The sequence below is a fragment of the Nyctereutes procyonoides genome, unplaced genomic scaffold, assembly GCF_905146905.1.
Source record: "Nyctereutes procyonoides isolate TBG_1078 unplaced genomic scaffold, NYPRO_anot_genome, whole genome shotgun sequence".
Lineage (NCBI taxonomy): Eukaryota > Metazoa > Chordata > Mammalia > Carnivora > Canidae > Nyctereutes > Nyctereutes procyonoides.
The window spans coordinates 21,819,200-21,843,846 of NW_026575136.1; the positions used below are offsets into that span (position 1 = coordinate 21,819,200).

General features: G+C 43.5%; 1 protein-coding gene across 1 annotated transcript in view; it reads right to left on the minus strand.

The window, feature by feature from the left end:
• LOC129495578 (ferrochelatase, mitochondrial) overlaps positions 1-24,647 on the minus strand; it is a 36,627-nt gene that overhangs the window by 4,714 nt on the left and 7,266 nt on the right. Inside the window, exons 3-9 of the mRNA XM_055303225.1 lie at positions 19,753-19,872; positions 18,266-18,414; positions 11,643-11,777; positions 8,696-8,802; positions 5,273-5,371; positions 1,320-1,427; positions 723-887 (exon numbers count right to left, since the gene is read on the minus strand). Coding sequence (XP_055159200.1) covers positions 723-887; positions 1,320-1,427; positions 5,273-5,371; positions 8,696-8,802; positions 11,643-11,777; positions 18,266-18,414; positions 19,753-19,872 — 883 coding nt within the window. The remainder of the gene's footprint in view (positions 1-722; positions 888-1,319; positions 1,428-5,272; positions 5,372-8,695; positions 8,803-11,642; positions 11,778-18,265; positions 18,415-19,752; positions 19,873-24,647) is intronic.

Below are 24,647 nucleotides of genomic sequence, written 5' to 3' on the forward strand. Positions count from 1 at the left end.
ACAACACACACTGCTTCAGTGTTGATTCTACGGTCTTCTCTTTCATGACAATGACTCTTCTACGCCTCAAAAGCCAGCAAGAAACTGTGTAAAAGCCCCAAATAAAGGGCACTATTGGGCCAAGAAAAGGAATGATAGCACAATACAGTTCTTTTCCTCCAAATTGGTGGAAAGTACAATTATTTTTTCTTAAGAAACCACAGGGTTTTTTTGTTGCTTTTTTTTTTTTTTATCACTTCCATGTAGTACAGGAACTCAAACTAGACAAAATGATGTTGCTCGAGGTGATGCCTGGGCATCTGGTTTCACAAAGGCACAAAAGTGCTTCCTGCTGACATGGAATTAACCTGATGTGCTCGGATTAACTCAGGTTAAGTATTATTCAGAACAATGAGGCCATGTTACATGCAAACATATATATCGAACGATATATTGTTTTTTAATCCTTTCAAAATATTTTTTAATTCCAGTATCATTAACATACTGTGTTATATTAGTTTCAGATGTACAATATAGTGACCCCACAATTCTGCCTATTATTCAGGGCTCATCAAGACAGGTCATACCCTTAATCCTCTCTACCTGCTTCACTCATCCCCCACCCACCTCCCCTCTGCTAACCACTGAACGGTGTTTTTGAATGATACAATTACATCCTTGCAGAGCAAGTTTCCTCTCAAAACAAATCACAGTTTATTAGCGGGACTAATAATCACACTCACCTCGTTAGCTAGAACTTGAGAGTACTCGATGTCCAGTTCATACAGGGTTTCAATGTGATCGCTGGTAAATGCTATTGGAACCAAAAGGATGTTCTTCCTCCCTCTCTCACAAAGCCCTTTGATAGTCTCGTCTGTCTGAGGCCCCAGCCAGGGCATCGGACCAACCTGTGGGAAAGCAGGATGGAATGCACACGGGGACCCACTTCTCCCCCTGAGCCTCCGGCACACCACAGCCCACTGCCCTGGACACACACATGCCTCCCGGTGGGAGGGAGGACCACGCTTTACATCTGCTCTCCTGGGCTTTGGTATTTCTATATTAAGCTTGAATCCTTCTAGAAGTTGGCATAATATAAAGAAAAGATCATTTCTGTCATTACAACTAAAAATAATACATTGAGTCAATGACATTCAACTAGTCACTTGACTTCCCCTCCATTTTACCTGCTTGCAGAGTTCTTTCTGCTCATGGTGAGTCACCAGGTTATAGAACATTCTGCGTATATGAAAGAGCCAAATCTATCATCTTATAACAAAGTCCTAAAATAGACATGCTCAGAATTGCTGACTGCTGGCAAACGAGCAGAAGCCACCTACCTTAGACTGCCAAACCAGCCGGTAAGGGTTCGAGTAACCCAGCTTATCCATGACTCTCTGCACAGTGGCGCCCACCTCCTGAGGATAGGGGTCCCCTCTGTTGACCACCTGCAGCAGAGACACACAGGTGTTCAGTCACCAACACTGCCAAGGGTTCCGAGAGCCTCAGACTGCGCAGTGAGGTGGCGTGAGCCGGGGACTGGAGTCCCCCCTTCTGTCTTCTACACTAATGATGATACAATCTGAGCTCAATCACCTAACTTGCTTGGATCTGTTTCCTCACAGGCCAAAGGAGAACAACGCACTCACTCACCTCTAAGTACCTATGAATATGTCAAATTCTACGTCTATGTTATTCATGGGAGATTGACAATATCTAATGAGGGAGGAGGGGTCTCTCGGTTCCCCCACCTGAAATAGGGAAGGCAGGAATTGGGAGTATTGTATGGATGGCGCATGGACCTGTGGAGTCCATGGAGCCAGCTCAACACAGGGGCAAATGCTGGTGGAGTAAGATGCAGGGGAGAAGCAGCACGTGGGTTCAGACTTGAGGCTCCTCGAGAATACCACCTGTGACTCCTGATCCCTGTCCTCCCCCCACGGGCCCCACAGCAACGGACTACAAGGTGAGTGCTCTGTGCACAGTGAATGTCTGATGACTGGTCCTGACCCAACAGCTTGTTGATACTCGTAAAAATGTTGAACAGAAATTTTATTTTCACTGCTTTAACATTTAGCTGTGTACTGACTCCCCAACTTCTCACACTGCTTTATTGCTTCTCATACCACTTGTGGCCTCCTAACACACCATACTATCTTCTCCTGTAGTGTGTTCATTATCTGTTTCCCACCCCCACTCTCTGGGGCAAAGACTTCTGTCTATGTTGTTCATTCCCATATGACAGAGGAGGGAACAGTGCTTAGAATATAGTAGATACAACAGTGCTCAATAATTATTGTTGAAGTGAAATATTGATAAACTATTTTATAATATTACTAAAAGTTAGTTTAAAAAACCATTAGAAACCTAAATATAGAATGAATGAGGGAAATATAAAGTCGCCATTAGAACCACACAGAAATAATTTCTACCAGTGAGATATACTGAAGGCGTATATACTAAAATTAGTAGGCACAAATCTAGGAACAAGACATTTGCATAGTCTCAAAGTATCTCACCTAAGATATTTTATTTTTTTAAAGATTTTATTTATTTATTCATGAGAGACACAGAGACAAAGGTAGAGACACAGGCAGAGAGAGAAGCAGGCTCCCCATGGGGAGCCCAACATGGGACTCGATCCCAAGATTCCAGGGATCACGACCTGAACCAAAGGCAGGCGCTCAACCACTGAGCCACCCAGGCGTCCATCACCTAAGATATTTTAAATTACGAAGAGAAAAATGGTAACTTTACAATATACAAATCCAGCAGATACCACCTTAGACAAATGACCAAGGATCACATCCCCAGCAGAGAACATGTTGTCATCATGCACCCCAATATCATGCACTGAGATGGACGGATCACCCTGGGCTGTGCCTCCCAAGTACTACATAACCTCACCCTAATCGTGGCAAAATAACCGACAAATTTCCATGGAGGAGCCTGCTACAAAATAGCAGACAGTCCACTAAATCACTCTTCAAAAACCTCAAGGTCACTGACAACAAGGAAAGCATGAGAACCATTACAGATTGAGGGAGACTGAGAAGATACATGGGACACTGGACTGGATCCCAGACAAAAAAGGAAAATTGTGGAAGAAGTGGTGAAATCTAATAAAGCCTGGCCTTAGGCTGACATCACTGCACTGCTGTTAGCCTCCTGCTCTGGGTCACTGTACTACGGTTACAGAGAGTTCAGCGTGGAGAAGCTAAGGGAAGAGCATATATATATATATAATATATATATATTATAAACTCTCTGTGCTATTTTTACAACTTTGCCTAAAGTCTAAAATTACTTCCAAATAATAAATCTTTAAAAAGTCACTAAGGGGCACCTGGGTGGCTCAGTGGTTGAGTGTCTGCCTTCGGCTCAGGGCGTGATCCTGGGGTCCCAGGATCAAGTCCCACATCCAGCTCCCTGCAGGGAGCCTGCTTCTCCCTCTGCCTGTGTCTGTGCCTCTCTCTGTGTGTCTCTCATGAATAAATAAAATCTTAAAAAACAAAAAAAAGTTACTAAGGAGGAAAAAGTCACTAGAAGCAAGTGCAGGGGAAAGAAAAGCCTGTTATAACAGTTGTCTTCCCTTCTCCTATTGACTTATTTCACTCAGCATAATACCATCCAGCTCCATCGGAGAAGGACAAACATTATATGGTCTCATTCATTTGGGGAATGTAAATAATAGTGAAAGGGAATAGAAGGGAAGGGAGAAGAAATGGGTAAGAAATATCAGAAATGGAGACAGAACATGAAGACTCCTAACTCTAAGAAATGAACTAGGGGTGGTGGAAGGCGAGAAGGGTGGGGGGGGGGCGGTGAATGGGTGACGGGCACTGAGCGGGGCACTTGACGGGATGAGCACTGGGTGTTATTCTGCATGTTGGCAAATTGAACACCAATAAAAAATAAATTTATTACTAAAAAAAGAAAAAGAAAAAAAGAACAGTTGTCTTCCCTGACTGTCCCGCTGTCTTCCCGGCCCTTCTCGGCCCCGCATGGCCCCTGCGGCCCCGCATGGCCCCTGCACGGCAAAGAAACCTGGTAGTGGCATGCTGGGTCCCTGCGGGGAAGAAAGGAAGTGCGGCGGTGGGGAGGGAAGGGAAGGCAGCACCTGGAATCGTTCATGCGCAAAAATGTGTTTCCTCGGCTCCCAGTTCAAGAGCTTCCCTTCTGGCACTTCAGACACGGCCTCATCACACCTAGGACAGCTATGAAAAGGATGCGGGCGGAGCAGCAGGATGGACATGTGAAGAGGATGTGCACGATCCCACAAGGGAGAATACGAACTTGTTAAAATAAACTCGGCAGGCTTCCAGCAGAGAGAGACTGGTCTCCAGGGCTGCCTACCGCCTAAGGCTGACGGCTGACGCAGCACCTGCTGGGTGGCGGTGGCTGAGCAGAGAAGCTGTAAGGGCTCAACCCCGGTGACCAGCAGGTGGCAGTAAAGACCGAGGAGGAGGAGGAGGAGGAGGAGGAGGAGGAGGAGGAGGAGGAGGAGGAGGAGGAGGAGGAGGAGGAGGAGGAGAGTGGCCCCAGCCATGCAGGTTAACTCCATTAATTCTGGAATCAAACCCTTCCTGACACCTCCGAAGGTGTAATTCTCCACCTCTCTGGCTTTGAAAGCAAAGTTTTTAGGCCCAGGGATAGTTCTGAGCTGCTGAACCTGGCTGCTGACTCCAAGCACCTCATGTACCGCACAGCCCGATCATTCTCGTTGGCAAATGTGCAGCAAGCTACGGCTCAGAGGTGGTATTTTAGTGAACACCCAGTGTCACGGGAAGAACGCAGGAGCACCCAGGTCACACTCCACAGCCCCTTGCTAAATTAAAATGTGGGCTCAAAGCCTAGGAAATTAAACACTGTAATCATTTCCTGGAATTCAAACAGCCCCTGTTGGGTCTTGACAAGGAGTGGGACAGGAGGTGGCCTGGTGCGATAGGAGGCCCTTCAGTGCCAGGCGTGGACCGGAACAGCAGGTGAGCTCCTTCAACGGGGCAGCCAAAGGCAGCCTTCCTTTCCCTGTCCCACTTCCTGAAAACTCCTGTATGTGAACACACCTTCAAGTTATTTTAAAGGGGTTTATTAAGACAATATTTATTCACAATATTATTATTTGAACTCTTATTAGGTTTCAAGAAATGAGTCTAGTTAAATTAGCACATACATAAGTCGGAGATGTTAGACCTTGTCCTTGCACTGGGCTCTGGGCACTCTAGAAGCTGGTTCCCATTGGCACATTCAGAAATCCTCTACCACTAGGTCATCCGACAAAATGCTTACTTACAGACATCGGCAGCGAGTGAGCAGAAAACAGAATGACCACCTCACTTCTCTTCTCAAGTGGAAAGTGGTCCAGCTCTTTCACTATGTGGTCTGCAAAGCACTGCGGGAATGGCAAGAAAGGAGGATTAGAAGGAGGTGGGAAGAAAGAAATAGAAGGAAATGAAAATATTTTTAAAATGAGAGCTGCGAAAAAAATCTCCTGGCAACCCTCAAAAACTTGGAACTCTCTTAAAAAAAAAAACTGCAAACAGTACAGTCTCTTCTTGCTTTGGTTCATCATCAAAATGGCTCATAACGGTTTCAGGGGCCTAGGGAATTTGATGGGAAACTTCTAAAGCTCGCTAATGGCTCGCTGAAAATGAACGCTCTGGATCTGCTTCCCCTCGGGAGGAACAGGGCACACTTCCAGATGGAAAGAAGGCACAGATGGGAAGGAGAAGTTGTTTTAAGACCTCTCATTTGCTCGGTTAGCAGGAAAACAGCTTACAGGCTCTTTCTAAATCTTCCTCAGTTTGGCTTTCAGGCCTATCACGTTAAAACACATTAGACACAAATAGTAGAGGAATAAGAAAATACTATTCTATTTTTACGACCTTTTCCTTCTGAGCCCAGTATCCTCCCTGAGTCGTTCGTAACAACCTTCATCACAACAGATGAGAGGTTGTACCACTCTCATTAAATTCACAGAGGGGGGATGAGCGGCCGACGTGGGGGCCCATTCAGTCACATCTGCGGGACCTGGGCTGCCAGGCAGGCCCTGCCTCCACCTCCAAAGCTCTGTCCACCAGACCAGTTAATTCCCTCCGTCTAGTTGGCTCTTTCCGATTTACATCAATAGGTGCTGAAATACCCGATCTGAAGAGGCTTTCTTTCATCTTACACTTTAATCATTCTTTGTCACTTAACTCAGAAAGCAAATGCTACAAAGGACATTAATGGGTCAATTGACAGGATTGGAATATGAATGTAGATTAGATGAATTTAAGTATCCATGTTAAATTTACTGAAGTTGAATATTGTACCATGGTCAAGGCAGAGAAGATCCCTGCTATTTAGGTGTTAAGGGTGATTTTGTAGGTAGAAGTTATTCTCAAAAGGTTCAGCAAAAAAAAAAAAAAAAAAAAAAATGTATACACACAGACATCTACACACACCCCGAGTGGAATAAATGCAAATAATATGTGAATCTAGGCAGTCGAGTTCCTATATGATTCTCAGTCTTGCAACTTTTTTGCATGTTTAAACTTATTCCCAAATAAGAAGGCTTTTTAACGAATCATAAAGGATGGTTTACCAGAACCACATACATCTGCGCTTCTTGGGATTTTGATACATCAGTGGTTGATACTATAAGAAGAGCAAATAATTCCCTAATCAGCACTGAGATATTATTGTTTCCAAACCCTCAAAATTTGGTGAATAAATGCACTAAGGTACAAGACGGTGCCTAGAGAGTTTCCTTTCCCAAATTTATAATTCATCTTCAGAGTAAATGTGGTAAGATTAGACATAAACAAAACCAGTATTTTCTGGCGGTCTTTGCAGTGCTTGGAAACTAAGGATGCTCAGGGAGGGCTGCATTTGGTCAGACAGGAGAGCAGCTAAGGAGGCCTGCTATCAAGTTCACAGAGGAGCCTGGAGCCTACATTTACTCCAATTACCCCGGCAGCTCAAGAAGTAGCAGTACTTGGGTGGACGGTAGTAAAATAACGGTTTCGAGCAACTACTACCTGTAACCAGGAGAAAAGGCGCAGTAAAATGATATTTTTGGTGTTCGTTTTCAACTGTTTTTAGTTTCTGTTTAGGGTTTGACTTGTCTCTCTTTAAATTTCTGCTAGATAGCAAACCTCCTCACGTCAGCTACATGATGTGAAGAGTAAAGCCTATCCGTAAACGTTTGTTTCCAGAGAATTTTAGCATTTTTCCTTTTCTCATCTCAACAAAAGTGCGAGCAGAAACACAATTTGCTACGGCTTACGGCAGACGCTAAGCCGCCGTCAAAACTGAGGAGTCACAGGCGAGTAGAAGTGCTACTTAGATCATCCACAATCGGTCTGCGGTATTTTCTGTGTGCAATCTCTGTGCGGAATGAAAGGGGCAGGCGGCTCTCAGAGCCTTCAATCACGCCATCTAGAAGGGCAGATAAATGTCTCTAAAATGCCCTTTCATTTTGTGAACGGAGACTTCCTCAGTTAAGAGACCTTTCCATCTTTCTGCTTCCCCCCTTTTCAAAGGGCTGAATTTTAATGCAAATCTAATTACTCACTGGATCAGGGCAGGCAGATGCTGTGCAGATCCCTCGGTTCCCTGCTACCACATGTCAGTGCTGACCTGAAGCCCCAGGCCCCAGGGCCCAGGCAGAGCAGTGGGGGCACGCTGGGGCTCCCGCAGGGCTAACGGCAGCACAGCCAAGGGGAGCGGGGCCCAGAGGGCAGAGCCCTAAGGGAAGGCACCTCCTTGTCATTTTCACTGAAGCCTGTGTTTCCACCCAAGTGTTAACCCACCCCCCTCACCCCCCCTGCCCCATCACCTCTGCGCCTAAGGAGCACCGCCTGCCCAGGCGAGGGGAGGGGGGAGTGTCTGCGTTTAACGATGTCTAGCCCCACCTAGTGGTCAGAGGCTCTAAGTGACTCCAGGCTTAAAAAAAAAAATGTTCCAATTGATACTTTGCCAGAGAATGTACACAGAATGAAACATAAACTGGATGAGTCCTAAATCACGTCCTATGTCCCCTACCTCAACTAGGAGCCCCCTCTGGCAGAACAAAACTACATGTGTATATTTTAGGGCAATTACCAGTCCTACTCTCACGCAGAAATGGCAAAAGAGTCTATGTGACACCCATCCAAAGCTATTGGCTTTTGAATTGTAGTTTTAACCGATTCTCCAAAAATCAAGCATCTCTTAATGGAAATATTATAAGTATAATATAATATGGGGAAAATCTGAAATTTCTTCTAATACAGCTTTCTCAACTGAAACGTTAAATCTATTTTCATGTCAGAACACGTAGATTCAGAACTTGCAACATTTTTTAAACCTTTTGTCCATCCTGAAGGATTCAGAAAATACAGGATTCGTCAGTCATTCATTACATAAATGTAAAGTAATGGAAACACGCTGTGTAACCTTTCCCATCCTGGATATCGGGAAACACAAAACTCAAGATATAATTCTGCTATACTTTGTAACTAGCAGTGTTAATCCAAAGAAAGGAAAGACTCTCACCTTTCACCTTTAAATTTATTTTCTCTTGTCATAACAAGTTGAGTCTCTAATACCTTTCCTTTTTTCAAATCTCAGCACACAATTTAAGCAACGAGGAGGGTCAGGCATGGAAGGCCAGCACCAACTAGGCAGGGACTAGAAGCTGACCCACTCCAGATGCTGGGCCAACAGAGCCTGCCAGCAGCCGCTAGCTTACCTGAATGAGGAGGGGGTGTGTGGGCCACCTGTCAATGGTGCTCCACTTCATCGCAGGCTTCTTTCCCACCTTGTTATAGTATCTGTAAATGGCATTCAAGCTGCTCCCTGAAATATACAGGGGATCACTTAGTAGATGTGTGTTGATTATAATGAAAATGAAAAACAGACTAGTAAAGGCAGTAAGTGCGAAATAGGTAACTGCTTCCGTACTCAATCAGTCTAATTACAATCATTTCAACGCTCTAAAATGCAGATGGATTTAACTACCCTGCAAATGAAGATCACTAAAAAGCAATCAATTGCAATGGCCTTTCAAAGACTAGTGAGGCCATTTCTAGTGAGAAACACGATGGCAGAGGATTTATGAAATATAAGCTGCAGTGATTTGCAGGAACCTCGTCTAACATCTGAAAGCAGGTTAATTTTTTCCCCCATTATGAAGGTAATCAACCCCAGCAGAAAATGTAGAGGGTGGGGAATAAAGGAAAAAAGAAACTGGCCATGATCCAGGATGCTATTACAGCCACCATTCGACTCTAGCATAGCTCTCCTATTATTTTCCTGTATGGCTGCTTTGTTTCACAAAGTTGTAATTTTAGCATGGGTGCAATTTTGTATCCTAAGTACTTGGGATATTTTTATTTAATAGTATGAGGTGCATATTTTCTCCCTTACAATAAAAGCTTTATAACCATGTTTTTAAATGACTTGTTGATAAGAAGACTAGTTTATTTAGGTCTGCATGAGCATTCTCTATTTTTATCTGCTTCTACAAGGTTATCATTGTTCCCCAGAATAAGTTAAATGGGTAACAAATTCTTACAAGTAATCTAACAAAACTTTTATTTTTAACCAGGAGGTCAAAATCACGAAAATTCAAAGATTGAAGGTAGGCAGATGATGCCAACCGAATGCAAATTCTTCCTGCCTAGGGGAGCTGGCATCCAGGCCAAGGCTAATCCTATGCAACTAAGCCTAACTCGGAGCCTCTTCCTCAATCTTAACATAGGGCAAATGTTCCAAAATATTTCCCTGCTTCCCAACACCAATCCACTGGTTTCTGTATCGATGAGGACTGCTTATCTGATATGTCCCCAGATTAAAATAAGAGCCCGGATACAGCCCATAGTTAAATCAAATGTATACTTAGCCTAAAACTTGATTTTCAAAAAGATAAGTAAGTTCCATTCCGGAATACAATGAGTCAGATAAATCCAAATGGAGTCAACTGTGGGCTTGAAAACAATCTTTTCAGAAATCACACAGTCACAGGCATATTCATACTGCAAGCCACACTGTACAGGCAATTATCATCTTCAAGACTTCTGAAGCCACAGAAGGACTTCCGGAAGCCACGTTAGTTCTTCTGGGTCACATTAGAAACATCTGATAAACTACCAGAAACAGTAATTAAGGGGAAAATAGAACTAAAAAATACGTGTTAAAAAAAAATTGCGTGTTATTGATACACAGGATATATCGGCTCTACCACAACAAAGTGTGCCCAAATGGTACAGCAGGGTAACAACACTCTCGTGGCCTCAAAGAAAGAATGTGCTTTCCAAAGGCTTTTGCATCCTTGAGTGAAGATGTACCTGCCCTTTCACGTGAGATGTACCAGGGAAAAGCCACACAGACAATGACACCTGAAACCCACTGGTAGAGTCAGTTGTGAAATGAAATCCACAGTCAATCCTCTGTCATACCAATAACCATTTTCTTAACTTGTCTAATGTTGACAATAGACATCTACATTTGAGGTATCTTTAAATTTTTATTTATTTATTTGAGAAAGAAAGAGAGTACGGGGGGTAGGAGGGGGCAGCAGCAGCAAGAGAGGGACAAGCAGACTCCATGCTGAGCACAGAGCCCGACACAGGGCTCAATCCCATGACCCTGAGACCATGGCCTGAGCTGAAATCAAGAGTCAGACACTCAGCCAACTGAGCTATCCCCAGGTACCCCGCCATTTGAGAAGTATTTTTTAAAGCAAGCAAAAGTATGCTTAAAAACTTATAAAATCCGATTTCTTCCCCAATAACATTATTAGCAGACATCTTGTGTTACAGAGATCCATTTCCAAAGGAAGTCACAACTCAAACTCTTGAGATGTCTGAGAACTCAGGCATTTTCATAGGAGCTCTGAACAAGCATTTAAGGCACACAACAGGGTTTGAACATTTCCTCCAACAGCCTTTTATTTCTCTTGATAATTATAGAAATAATATGTCCTAACATCCAAAAGCAATTTGGAAGTCAAAATGTGCTGACTCCAATCCCTGAAATAGAACACAATGAAATGTATTTGTGGGCAACAGTAGAAGCTTTACCTATTACCAATGACATAGAGAGGGCAAAAATGATTATTCTCCTGCTCCAGTTAAATCTATAGGAACAACACACAGTAATAATCTTCCAAAATCTAGAACACTGAGAGAAGTTTACAAAGGGAACCTCCAGCTGACTTTTGGTTTAACCAGTAAACCAGCCCATAAATGAAGCATCACAAAAAAACATACCAATATTTCTCATGCTACCTGGGCACCTCTGCTTTCCAAGCGGAAACAGCTATCACCTTTGCTACATTACTAAGAATGTTACAGTTGCCATAAAAATAAGGTTTATTACGCAAACATAGGACGAGGCTTCAGGTTCATCACGGATCCATCACACAACTACATTAAGGTACCGAGCGCTAGCGACAACCACCTTCCACCCACCATTTGTAATTCGTGGCCGACTGGCCCATAACTCAAGGGACAGATGAACCATGAGATTTCAAATAGACTGACCTGAACCCTCATGTTTAAAGCAGCCAGGCTGGATTCGCCATTCAAATTGAAGGATGATTTATCCTGTCCTTCCGCACTCAGGTTCCCTGGTGACTGAGGCCGGGGCCAGGCATTCCTCCCACCCCCACCCCCACTGTCAAGGTGAAGCCTCACCTGTGGTGGAGCAGCTGTACTGCGGATACTGCGTGAAGGCGATGGCCCTTTCGATCCCATCTCTCTCCATCTCTTCAATTGCTTCTTCTGTTAAAGGATGGACGTACCGGAATCCGATATAGTATTTGTGAGGGGCTATTAGGAAGCATGTGTGGAAAGGAGAAAGTATTAATCTTTATATAGATCTCTCAGAGTCACCAAACATAAGGCAAAGCCCAGAACAAAGAACAGTTAACCCAATTTCCTGTGAGGCTGATAATGTGGGTTAAGTTTAGAATATTCCTCGGATCTTATCCAGTCAGTGCATGGACATTAAACCACTATTTTCTGAGATCGACCTTCCCCCACAATCCTCCCCCCACCCACACACACACATTTGCTAAGCACAGTGGTTTTTAAAACTCAAACTTCTGTTCCGTATTCTCTGCCCTTGGCTGAGATAAGAGATTTTCAAAGGAAGGAAGGAAAGAACTAGCAATTATTCTTGAAGTGCAACCTCCTCTAACGTACCAGATACCACAGTGGACACTTTGCTTGTATTTCTTCTTTCGTTGAAACCCCATTTTGGAGCACCTGGGTGGTGTAGTTGGTTAAGTGTTTGCCTTTGCTCAGGTCATGATCCCAGGGTTCATGGGATCGAGTCCCACATTCAGCTCATCAGGGGTCTTTTTTTTTTTTTTAAAGATTTTATTTATTGATTCATGAGACACACAGAGAGAGACAGAGACACAGGCAGAGGGAGAAGCAAGATCCATACAGGGAGCCCGATGTGGGACTCGATTTCGGATCCCCAGGATCATGCCCTGAGCTGAAGGCTGCGCTAAACTGCTGAGCCACCGGAGCTGCCCATCAGGGAGTCTTCTCACTCTCTCTCTCTCTCTCTCTCTCTCTCTCTCTCTCTCTCTCTCTCTCTCCTTCTACCCCTCCTCCCTGCTTGTTCTCTCTCTTTCAAATAAATAAATAAAATCTTTAAAAAAAATAAATCCCATTTTTCAGGTAAAGAAACTGAAACCCTCAAAGGCTAATGAACCTGCCCAAAGTCACACCTAGGAGACAGTCGAGCTGAAATGTCACGTGGGTCTCACCACTCCTCAGCCCATGCCCCCCTCCTGGCCCCTCAACTCAACTACTGGGGTTCCCTCCTGTTCCCTCAGACCCCAAGTCACCAACCAGCATAAGCTCTGGGATACTCAACAACCATCCATCGATAATCATCGACTGAAATGATTCTCCTCATTTAATAGATGAAAGAAACCCAATAACTTGAAGGACGCCTGGGTGGCTCAGTGGTTGAGCATCTGCCTTTGGCTCAGGGTGTGATCCAGGGTGCTGGGATCGAGTCCCACATCAGGCTCCCTGCTTCTCCCTCTTCCTGTGTCTCTGCCTCTCTCTGTGAGTCTCTCATGAATAAATAAATAAAAATTTTATAAAAAGGAAAGAGAGAAAGCAAGCAAGCACACTTGAATTGAACTGGAAGCATCAATTCAGATCGGAAGTAACAGCCCAAGTCGGCGTATGCCCTTGTCTTCCCTCCCTGTGTGTTCCCTACACACCTCTTCTCCTATCCCTCCTTTGTCCTTCACCTATTTGTCCTGGATCTTAAAAGCATGCACCACAACACAACTTCTTAAGCATTTCTAAAATCATAAAACTGAAAGTTTCCTGTCATTTTGTAGGAGAAGCCTGACTCCCACTCAGGGATGACGTTGAGAAACCGCTACATCAATGATAAGTCAGAGCAGAACCAAGATGATGCAGCTGCTGGGGCCTTAGCAGGGGCTGCCACTAAGTACAGACACGAGACAGCCATGAGAAACATTTCGGTGGAAGGGAAGGAAAAGGTGATGTGTTTACCGGTTGTACATCTGTATGGAACGTTGTTCAGGGACGGGACATAGGGGATGGGCAGTCAGTGCACATATTCCCAAGGACTGGTGCAGACCAGGGCAAGGACAGAGGAGCGTGTGTGTGTGGGAAGGACGGGCTGCTCTGATACTCTCTAGTTGGGGACCCCGAAAAGAGTAAGGAAGGGGCATGCGGGGAGTCATTTTCAGCACTCTGTTCCTCCTCAACCATCAATTTTACATTCTTCTGCGTAAAATGATGAACTGCAGTTAAAGTGAACCAAAGGGCATGATGCAGTAAGCAAACTCCAAACGACTGACCAACTGAAGATTTTGAGGGTCATCTGAAAACTGTCAACTATCATACTACCAAGTCCCTGCCTCAGGAGCTCCAGGGGACCCAGGATGAAGAGGAATTTCTCTTCTAATCTATTCTTAGACAATTCTTCCACTAGATTGCTATGGGAAGGTCCTCCAAAGCTGCAGGCCAACCAGCTTCTGGCATTTTCTTTTCACCTTTGAAAAGTTGCAGCCTAAATGCCTGGGGCCTGGGAGTTCCTCAAACACTGCAGACAAGAGAGGTAGAGTGGCTGCCCCTGCAGATAAAGGCTGGGTGGTGACCTCACTTTGAAGTGAGGGAGGGTAAAACACTCTGGAAGGAACAGATAAGACTTGGTAAACTGTTCGATTAAAGGTGGCCCGCATAAACAGACTGCAGGAGAATGGCAACATGCTCGGTCTCCTATCGGGCCTCGCCTGAAGAAAGAATAAATGTTTCCCTGGAGGCCGCTCACCATCCCACTCCTGTAGGGTTGGGGTGTCACACCGCAGGTGGCTGTCACCGGCAGGAGCCTGCTGATGTTAACCCATACCACAGCCGGCAGGCAGCACCTCTACCAGGAGGACCACAAAACACACAAGTCTCAGCCTCGCCTAGTCTACCCTTGGAGCTCCCGCAGCCCAGCTAAGAGTCTTCGGTGGCAACCAGGAAAAGAAGAAAAAAAGAACTCAGAGTTGGATTTTTGAGCAGAGAAACTTCATGAGTTGCTAGCTCATTCATTTAGCTTGTACGACAGCTCAAATGTCTGATTGGTACATGACTCTGAGGGAAAGGTGTGAAGTATATAGCATAATGCTTTTTGAGGTGCATCACATCGTGAGCCCTAGGCCAACAGTGAGTAATAATAAACTCTCACATTTATTGAATTTTTATCATGTACCATGCACCAGACTGATGCTTTTTGTGATTATCTTCTGTACTATTCACAATGATCCTAGAAGTAGGGTTCTGTTATCACCCCCTTTTTCAAGATAAGGCTTAGTGGAGTAACTCATCTGCCTGAAGTCCTACAACCAGGACTGGGGAGGCCAGCTCCATCTGATCAGAGCCCAGGTCCTCCCCATTCTGCCTCCTGTAAAGAACAACTGAGTTACTCGATGGAGTGGCATGCACTTACAGCTTCCTGAAAAGCTGCTGGTCGACATAATTAAACAATCATTTTTTAAATGCATTTTAGATTGAGACTTTCATGAAATGACTCATCTATTTCCTTCTGTATTCCCTCAATTCCTGTAATGGGGTGTGGCCATATGAAACCAATTCCAAGGTATATTCCCTCATAAAACTGACCAGACGAGTTAATAGTCGATTCTACACAAAGCCAGTGCAAGCTAAAATTTCTATACGAGCTACTAAGCAACAACTACGTCCCTAAAAAATGAGAGTTTGGAACATTTCTGTTTGTAATCATCATACTCTTCTGCCTAAAGAGAACTTTTTCCCAAAAGAAATAGACAAATAGTCTAAAAGTACACTTTATGGTTTGGGGTGAAAGTATGAGAAGGGAAGAAGGAGAAAGAAAAGAATGGAGGGAGGGACTGAGAAAGCAGGAAGAAAAAGCCACATGAAGAGGGTGTGGCACCTGGATCTTCATGGCTGGGCTTCAGGCCCATTCTGTGAAGCGTTAACTAGCAGGACAAGGAACCTTTTTCTAGGTAATGGGACGAGCCCCTGGTAGAGCCACAGAGCCACACCTGATAATCTTGGTTTGCAGTACAATGCTCCCCCAAAGCACTTTCCAAACCTTGAGGCTATTTTATTTTTCCTCCATCGGCATTCTGTGTGATCACTGGTCCTCATACTCGTTTTGTATAGCATCTCTCTGGTAAGTCTTAAAAGATTTCCTTTCTGCCCCATAAGCAGACTAGGCTGCAAAAGCAGGTCCCACTGGACTGGAAGCTTCTCGTAAGTAGAAACCACGTCTTTTGACTTTGAAAAGCAGTATCGAACAGTGCAGGCCACTCAATGCACCACTGAGGAATGAATGAGTGGACAGTCTTGGCCTTTATCAAGCACCCATGCCATACCCACCAGAGCAGGTCTGCCAAAACCAATAGGTGGTCATCTACCAAGCAGGGTAGCAATGATTCAACTTGCCTGCTCAGAGGGTCCCAAGTGTGGCCACAGAGGACAGTGACAGGTCATCAGTACCAAAGCCCTCCCAAGACCAGGCCCAGGACAAGCTTCCCAGATGCAGAGAAACTAAACGTAGCCCCTAAGACTATTTACTCCCTGCCTCCAGGAAACTCCAATCCATGAAGGTAAGGGTGTGACTTATTCACTACTTAGCCCTCGTCACTATACTGTACCTGACCTGTGGTCAGTGCTTATAAATATCTGGTGGTTGGCTGGACGGAAGTGGGAATTAATGCATGAAAGAGTAGGTATGTGAGGGATCAAATGGGCCAGTGAATGGAGTGAGAAAGGAGGAAAGTTGATATTTTGTTTAAATTGAGACTACTTCTCAATAATCAATAGTAATGATTTAGTGACTAGACAGGCAAACCACTGAGCTGATGGTGCTTTGGGGATACCCTAAACTTATCCCCAAAGTTATAGTGAAGAATAATAGACTTTGTTTTTTCATAAGTCTCTATAAGATAGAATGCTTATTAACTGATTTTTTAAAAATCACTTCCAATTTGGACTATGAAAACATTTAATGGATATTACTATTCTTTGGTCCCTCAAAGCAGGGAATCTAGGTGATGTAACTTCCTTTGTATTAGATGGCCACAGATTAAAATAATCAGATGGTTGATAGTAAGGGATTTAAATCTAGTTCATTCCATGGGACTCTCCAGGCCAACCCAGGAGGCTGAGGCCATAGCTGGCCCGTCTGATGCAGACAACCCAGCAGCCTCCCCATGGAGAGAGGGGAGGTAGGAAGGATGCCCTCCATCTGTATTCTTTTTTCAAAGTCTAACCTCTGCTGGGATCCTTTTTCTTTTCTTTTCTTTTTAAGATTTTATTTATTTATTTGAGAGAGAGACAGCAAGAGAGAGCACGAGCAGGGGGGAGAAGCAGACTCCCCGCTGGGCAGGGAGCCAGCCCAATCCCAGGACCCTGGGATCATGACCTGAGCCCAAGGCAGACATTTCACCAAATGAGCCACCCAGGTGGCCCTCTGCTGGGATCATTGATGGTGATGGGTATTGTACTACCAATGTCAACAGAAGAAAAATGGCATCTTGCCACCTCCCTTTTTCACTGAAGACAGCAACTAGAGATCTGATTCACACTAAACCTTTTATCATGATAAACTGTGAATGACTAGATGGTTTGTCCTCTCTCAAGCAGGTGTGAGTAGGGCACGGCCAAGTTTCCCCCCCTAACATTTTCAAGATATATTGTGGTACGAGTGCCTGAACTGTGTAAGAACTGTCCTTGAGCCACAGGCAAAGGCAGGAAGCTAACCCAATATTCAGAAGCATGACTGAACAATTTTCCAAGTGAGATGAGCTGAGCCAGAGCCTTCGTGCCTGTATGAGACAGGAAACGGTGGCTTCTGAGAACAGCTTGAGGTGACACTCAATGATGGTATTTTCTCAGAAAGGAGTGAAATGCTTTCGGTCTCGCCTGCAGGGGCTATTGCCCTGGGTGCCTGCTGTGTCACACTCCTCTCCTGACTCTGAAGCCCCAAAATGCATCTGCAATGAATGTATTTCATGTGCCTCACGTGTACATTTCTGGGTTTAATATTTCTCATATTGGTCCACGTCTACCGTCTTAAAATTACCTGGCGGAGTTTCTTGTCTTAGCACATGTAAGAATAAGGGTGTGTCCTGCAATCTTGAACGTGTCTTGAACACAGTTAAATACAGCACTTACAATTCATTCGTGTAGTTAGTGCTCAATTCTGCACATTATTCTGCATATAATCCACATTATTATTCTGCATTAGAGGTTCTCAGAGGACGGTTACCAGCTGCACACAATCCTCTTTACGGCTGCACACTAGCCAGTATTGCTGACCGCGGAGAACAGTTGCTGAAAGTTGTTCACCACCCAGTGGCTGCCGGGACAGCTAGCTAATTCTGCTGTGTTCTCTAATTAGCTTTCCACACAGAAAGAAAAGGCACTAACAGCACCCCCAATCCATTTCCCAAAGATTTCTTTCTGGGACAATGTGATCTGCATCTTTTATTCATGGTATGTGGCCTCTTTATAATTTAGCTCAGTTTAACACACACCTCAAGCTTCCTCTTGAAACTAATGTTCCAAATCTCTAGCTCTTTCATCTGTAACATAAGGAAGTAACAGACCACATGGCCAAGGACAAAGGATAATGCATCAAGAACAGAGTTAAGGGACCATGCATCATATAGGAACCCCCACAGATCAAGGGCAGCGGGTACTCAGAACTGCATCTGTATTGGGACTTCCTATCTCCCTTGAAAGAACAAGCCAAGAGAGATGCTGATTAAGAAGCACTGTACCTGTGTGTGGGGACAACTCATCCAGCAGCTTCACCATGCCTTCTCCTTGCTTGGAGGTCCACATCTTGATGGGAGACCCGCCTCCAATCCTGCGGTACTGCTCCTGAATTTTGGGGGTTCGGCGTTTGGCGATGATTGGTGCCAGCTTGCTAAATCATTTAACAGGTAGGTTAAGTGGATTTTATTCCACTTTAGCAACCTCAGAAACTACTCAATAGAAAAGATGAGCAAAATTGTAAGAAAAGCCTACCAAGATCAAGCCTTTAAAAACAGTAGCTTTGAGTGACAACAGCTAACTGTTTTGGCCTCGATTAGAGAGAGAAAACTAAAGCCACTGCTGCCCCCCATGTTATTCTAGCAACACACCCTGAAGATTCAGGACACTAAACACCCATGCACAGATCCTAGAGGTGTGCTAGTCACTACTGTAACACTTCCTGATCCTACACCTATAGGAACTAGGATATAGAAGAAATTAGCAAGCATATATCCCTCTTACTTTAAGAAAATGCTTATTAATCACAGATATATTTGCATATGTGAGCAGAGATGTACACAAACCACATGAGTGTTCATTATAACATGTAAACAATCTGTATGTCTACCAGTGAGCCACTGGTTAAATTAAGGTTTGACCAGACAATGCAATTCTATATAGTCATGGAAAAAAAAATAATAAACCAGATCTATCTTATCTGCTATGGAACAATCTCCAAGACACATTGTTAAGTTTAAAAAGAAAACAACAACAAAGTGTTAAATAATGTACATATTCACATTTGTGTTGAAAAGGAGAGGGAGGTATATACATATGTGCATATATACCTACATCTCTATAGATAAAGATACATATATGCTTGCACATGCATGAAACTATTTCTGAATGTAACCCAGAAATACATGTGTACAATTACAGATTTTCCGTAACCTCCCAGGCGAGTGTTGGAGCCCAAAAAGTGGGACACTTGATTTTTACAGAACATTTTTTCTGCTATCTGCACTTTTTATCATAAGCATGTATAAATTTTTCATTACAAGAACCTATTTTAGAAGAGAAGGAAGGAGGGAGGGAAGGATAAAAGGAAAGAGCCACAGTCCATATTTACAGTACAAATGAATCGTAACCAATGTTTCCCTGAGTATTAATCAGCTGCTGAGTGCCAAGTACAAATATATGTGTAACAATCTTTAAAGGGACTTCAGCTGTGTCAAGGCAACTGCAATTTGCCTTCCCAGAGCTCTGGGAAGGAAAGGGCTCAAAGAGAACACCCCCCCAAAAAAAAGAAACCCCCCAACTTGCTTTCTCTCTCCCCCGCAATTCTTTCATTATCACATCCTTCTTATACCTAATGGAAAATAATAATGCTGCTCTAACCACTATCAGATATGCATTAAAACCATTTAGTTATTGAAACCAAAGGACTGAGGTTCAGGCAAGATGCGAGGCACAAGTTAGGAATAAGCGCAGGTGTTTATACGTGTCTTACTCCTGAATAGGAAGTGTCATGAGGTCTCGGTCCAAGAAGAGCCTCAGAAGGAAGTCGTGGACATCTCCCACGGTTTCAGGGCCTCCCATGTTTAGCATTAATATTCCCGTTTTCGGCTTCCTACAGAAAATAAAAAGCAATGCTTGATTTGTAATTTTCTTTCTCCTCCAGGTTACAATCTTGGTTCAGCTAGCAAACTCACATCCAATCTGTTCAAAGCAAAGGTACAAACCTACACAGCTGCTTGCTGGCATCACAGGGCTACCTATCTGGGAAAGCATCAGGCTTCTGATTCTGTACAGTCCCAGCTCTGACTCTGACCTCAGTCCCCTGGCACCATCCATGACGCTGGTCTTCTCTGGGCTCCGTTAAATCGTCAGGCCTGAACAAAGATCCCCTTCTTTAGGGACTGAGAGCCAAGGTGTAAATCTATAATTGTCCAGAGGCTGGAGCAACTGTTCATGTCAATGCCTTATGAATACACAAATTACTCGGTGTTTCCAAACTTTGGTTTCCTCATCTATAAAACTGAGTCCACCAACTATCTCAAAAGGTTGTTTTGAGAATTAAATAGTGTGCTTAGTTATTTAGCATGATCCAGAACATATACTTTCTATCACACACCAAGAAGCCGTGGGTTTCCCAAAGTTTAAACGTCCAGAGTATAATACCAGCCCACGTCTAATTCTTTCATTTGCTCCCTTCTCTTTAGTTAATTATTAAATTAAATTTTTACTGTCAAATTATTTCTTGCTACTCTGCTTCCTTCTCCAGAGCCTGCCTTTACTCCTTCTTCAGTGTCTCCTGGTACAATAAAGTACACTTCTCACTTGGCACTCACCTCTCCATCCTCCATCTAGAGCCACTGCTTAGGGGACTCCTGCAAGAAATTGCTCTAACTTATTCAGATAGGTCCCAGGCTGAAGAATCAAGCACTGAACCAGCAAGAAGAAGCAAAAAAAAAAAAACAAAAAACAAAAAACAAAAAAAAAACAAACAAGTAGTTTGGGGGAAGTTAAATAAACAAAAGTACTGCGCAAACCATAAACCTCAAACATCCAGAGTGACTCTGGAGCCTGCAGGCTAAGGAGAGGCAGGCCAAGATGAGTCTTCCATTCCTCAACACCTTCCGGGTGCAAGGTGGAGCCAGAGTGGGGCCAAGAGCCTCCCTCATGCTTCCTTGCCTACCAGAAGCTCAAGACTGGAGGCCTGGAATGATGAGGTCACAGCCAGAAATGAGACCCTGGAAAACTGGAGGCCTGTGTGCTCCCATGAACAGCAGCCCTGTGACGGCAGTGAAAATGTCTGTGGTGGGGCGGGGGGGGGGGGGGCACACACTAAAGGACAAGGAGTGTTTCTTCCATTCATGCTTTTTTTTTTGTATTTGTAAGAATTTAGATATAATTTACATACCATAAAATCTGCTACTTTAAACAATTCAGTGGTTCCTAACATATGCACAAAATTACGTGACCATGACAACTATCTAGTTCCTAAGCATCTTCATTGCCCTGAAAGAACATTCCCACACACTAGAGCCATTCCCCTTTCTCCCTTCTGCTCACTCCTGGCAACCACTAATCTGCTTTCTGGGTCTATGGATCTGCTATTCGTAGAAATAGAATCACATACGTGACCCTTTGTGTCTGGCTTCTTTCACTTAGCATAAAATTTTCAAGGTTCATCCATGTGATAGCATGAATCAGTACTACTTTCCTTTTATGGCTGAATAATATTCCACTGTATGTATGGATGGATGTACCCTTTATTCATTCTTGATGAAGCAGCTGAAGAATAATCAGCCTGAGGTCAATTTAAAACACCATTATTGGGGCTCCTGGGTGGCTCAGCCAGTTAAGTGTCTGCCTTCGGTTCAGGTCATGATCCCAGGGTCCTGGGATCGAGTCCCACATTGGGGCTCCCTGCTCAGCTGGCTCCCTCTCACTCTGCCCTTCCCCCTCAACTTATGCTCTCTCTCTCAAATAGATTCTCAAATACAAAAAAGTAAAACACCATCATTACAAATACCGAGAGGCCCCACTTTCTAACCATCTTACATCAAGACCACCTCTAACTGCTGCAGTGACTGAGCTGATCCTGCCCAGATGGCTCTTGTTTGGAAGACCGTTCCTAATCTAAAGCCAATGTGATCACAATGACATTTTAATTGCAATTTTTAAACAAACGCTAACAACATTTGGTGTAATGTGAGGCAGCAGAGTGTGTCAAATTTATACAGGCTTGAAAACTGTTTCCTTGAGCAAATACAGTACAGGTGAATGAGGAAGAAATCTGAATTCTCAGCCTAACTCTCAAAATAAAAACCAATTCCTGGGGTAAAGGGAATGTTGCATCCCAGTGAAGTGAGGGCTTCCAACGCAGACCCCATTATAAGGATGAACCAAGTTCCCTTTTCACATCATTGTCTTAGACCGGCATTTCTCTCCCTCGGCACTACTGACATTTTGGGCTGGATGATCCTTTGCTGTGGAGAGCTGTGTGGTGCACTGCAGGGTTGCAGTAGCATCCTGGCCTCTACTTGCTAGATGGCAACAGCACACAACTCACCCTGAGTTGTGACAACCAAAAATGTCTCCGGACATTGCCAAATACATCTGGGGGATCTGAGGGGAAGGTACCCCCCTCCCTCTACTGAGAACCACGGATGGGGGTTTAATCTCCCTTTTACTAAACCAAGCAACTATATGTCCTTGTCCTACAACTTTTCCACTTCCTCTGACTAAAAGTCCTAGCAATGAATTTATAAGCTGGTATTCAGTTTTCTTTTCTTGATACCTGAAAATTCCAGATTCATTATATTGCAAAATTGTAATACTCCCTTAATCTTTCTACTTAGACCACCAGTGTTCTGGGATCCTGTCTCTCACTCTCAAAATCTGTGACTCACAATAAATTAAGCGCATTTTTCCATGGACTGCTGCCAGTTAATAGATTACTGGTTAAGAAACCCCAAGCTAAGAGACTTACCTAAGCCACAGAGGGTATCAATGTGCAAACGAGATTTAGAACTGTTTTTCGTCTATGACACCTGAGCTCCAAACAAGAGTGGCTTTAAATTGGATGTTACTCTGCCCTGCAAACCCATGTTTTGTAAACCATGCTGATCTTACACATGAAAGAGATGCACACAATTTGAAAATACCTAAATACACATGCACTTAATTCAAAACTGTGTTGTGCATGATGAATGGCGCATTAGCTGTCCGAGTCTGACACCCTCTATTCAAGAATGTGAAGTGTAAAGCTTTAGCCAGTCTCTGTCTCTCCTCCTCTCCAGACAGAGCCCACCTGAGACCAAGCTCTGAATGTCAAGTTCCCTTTGTTTGAATGTAAAAGTGTAAATAGCATAACATATTTAAAATTTCTCACTTGAAATGGTTTCAACATTTTGCCATTTTTATATTCTGGAACTCTCCAAATATGAGGCTTTTTCTTTTAACTACTAATTATTCATAAACTTAAGATCATCAATTAATAAACAAACAGCTTCATTCTGTTACACTGTATAGAGTCAGCATAAAGATACATAAAGATAAAGAAACAAAATCTACCTCTTTGTGAAACCTCCAAGATGTAATCAGCCTGAGGATCTGTGCTGCTTCTAGACAGGGTTTGGCAAACTACAGCTGGTGAGTCAAATCACCCTGTTTTGGTAAATAAAGTTTTATTGGCAGCTCCACCCATTATTTCACAGATTCTCTACGGGCCACTCTCACATTATAACAGCAGAGTTAAATGGCAGCAAAGAGACTGAATGGCCCACTATGGAGCCCTTTGCAGACAAGCCTGCTGACCCCGGTCTAGTGGAGGGTTAGTGCACTGTCTCGTCCACTCTCATCTGAGCACTAAGCAGCACAGGCCTTCATAACATCTGGCACCAGAATGATACACAGAAACATTCATCGTTTCTATTATTTCAACACCAGAAATAAGTGCCGTGTAACGTGGGAATGGATAAATTATGATCCAATAAAATACTCTTAAGAGGCACCTGGGTGGCCCAGTTGGTTAAGGATCTGCCTTCGGCTCAGGTCATGATCTCAGGGTCCTAGGATCAAGCCCCATGTTGGGCTCCCTGCTCAGTGGGGAGTCTGCTTCTCCGTTTCTCCCCAACCCTTTCTGCAATCTGTCTCAAATAAATACAATCTTTAAAAAACAAAAAGTAAGAAATTAAATAAAATACTCTTAAGCTATTAAAATAATGGTAAACATCTATATTTACGTGGTAGATATTTATTAAATTTAAAAAGAAATCATATAAACAGTATGTGCAGGACTGTCACATTTTGGTAAACATACACTGAATAAATATCAATAGTTATAGCGACAAAAATACTAGGTGGTAAGATTCTCAATCAGTGATTTTTTTTTATTTTATTTATTTATTTTTTTTGCCTGTCTATAGTTCCTAAAATGAACTCATTTCTTTTGGGTAAATGTGATGTAAAGTTACTTAATGGAATTTATGTATTTTTTAGATTTTTATTTAATTTTAATGATTTTAATATTAAGGCTATTTATAAGGCTGCTGCTACTGGCATAATACAGTAATGAAATAATGTTTCTCCCAGGATGCCACACTGCATCAAGTTCTTCAGGTTATACCAAATATTCACGCTAAACCCTAAGTACTTAAAGTACTTTGTACTTTGTATCATGGCTAAAGTGAGACAAAAGGGGCCAAGGAGGTATGGGGGAAATGGTGTCCATGTCAGCAGGACAGAGACAGCAACTGTGCTTTGTTTTCCTCACCAGATTCGATCATTTAGGAGGCCAGAGAGTTGAAAAAATAATAAACACGAAATAAGACTATTTATTTTCATAGCTGTATCGCTTCCATGGAACTTCTGGTCTAGAAGAAAGGCCAAGGAGTT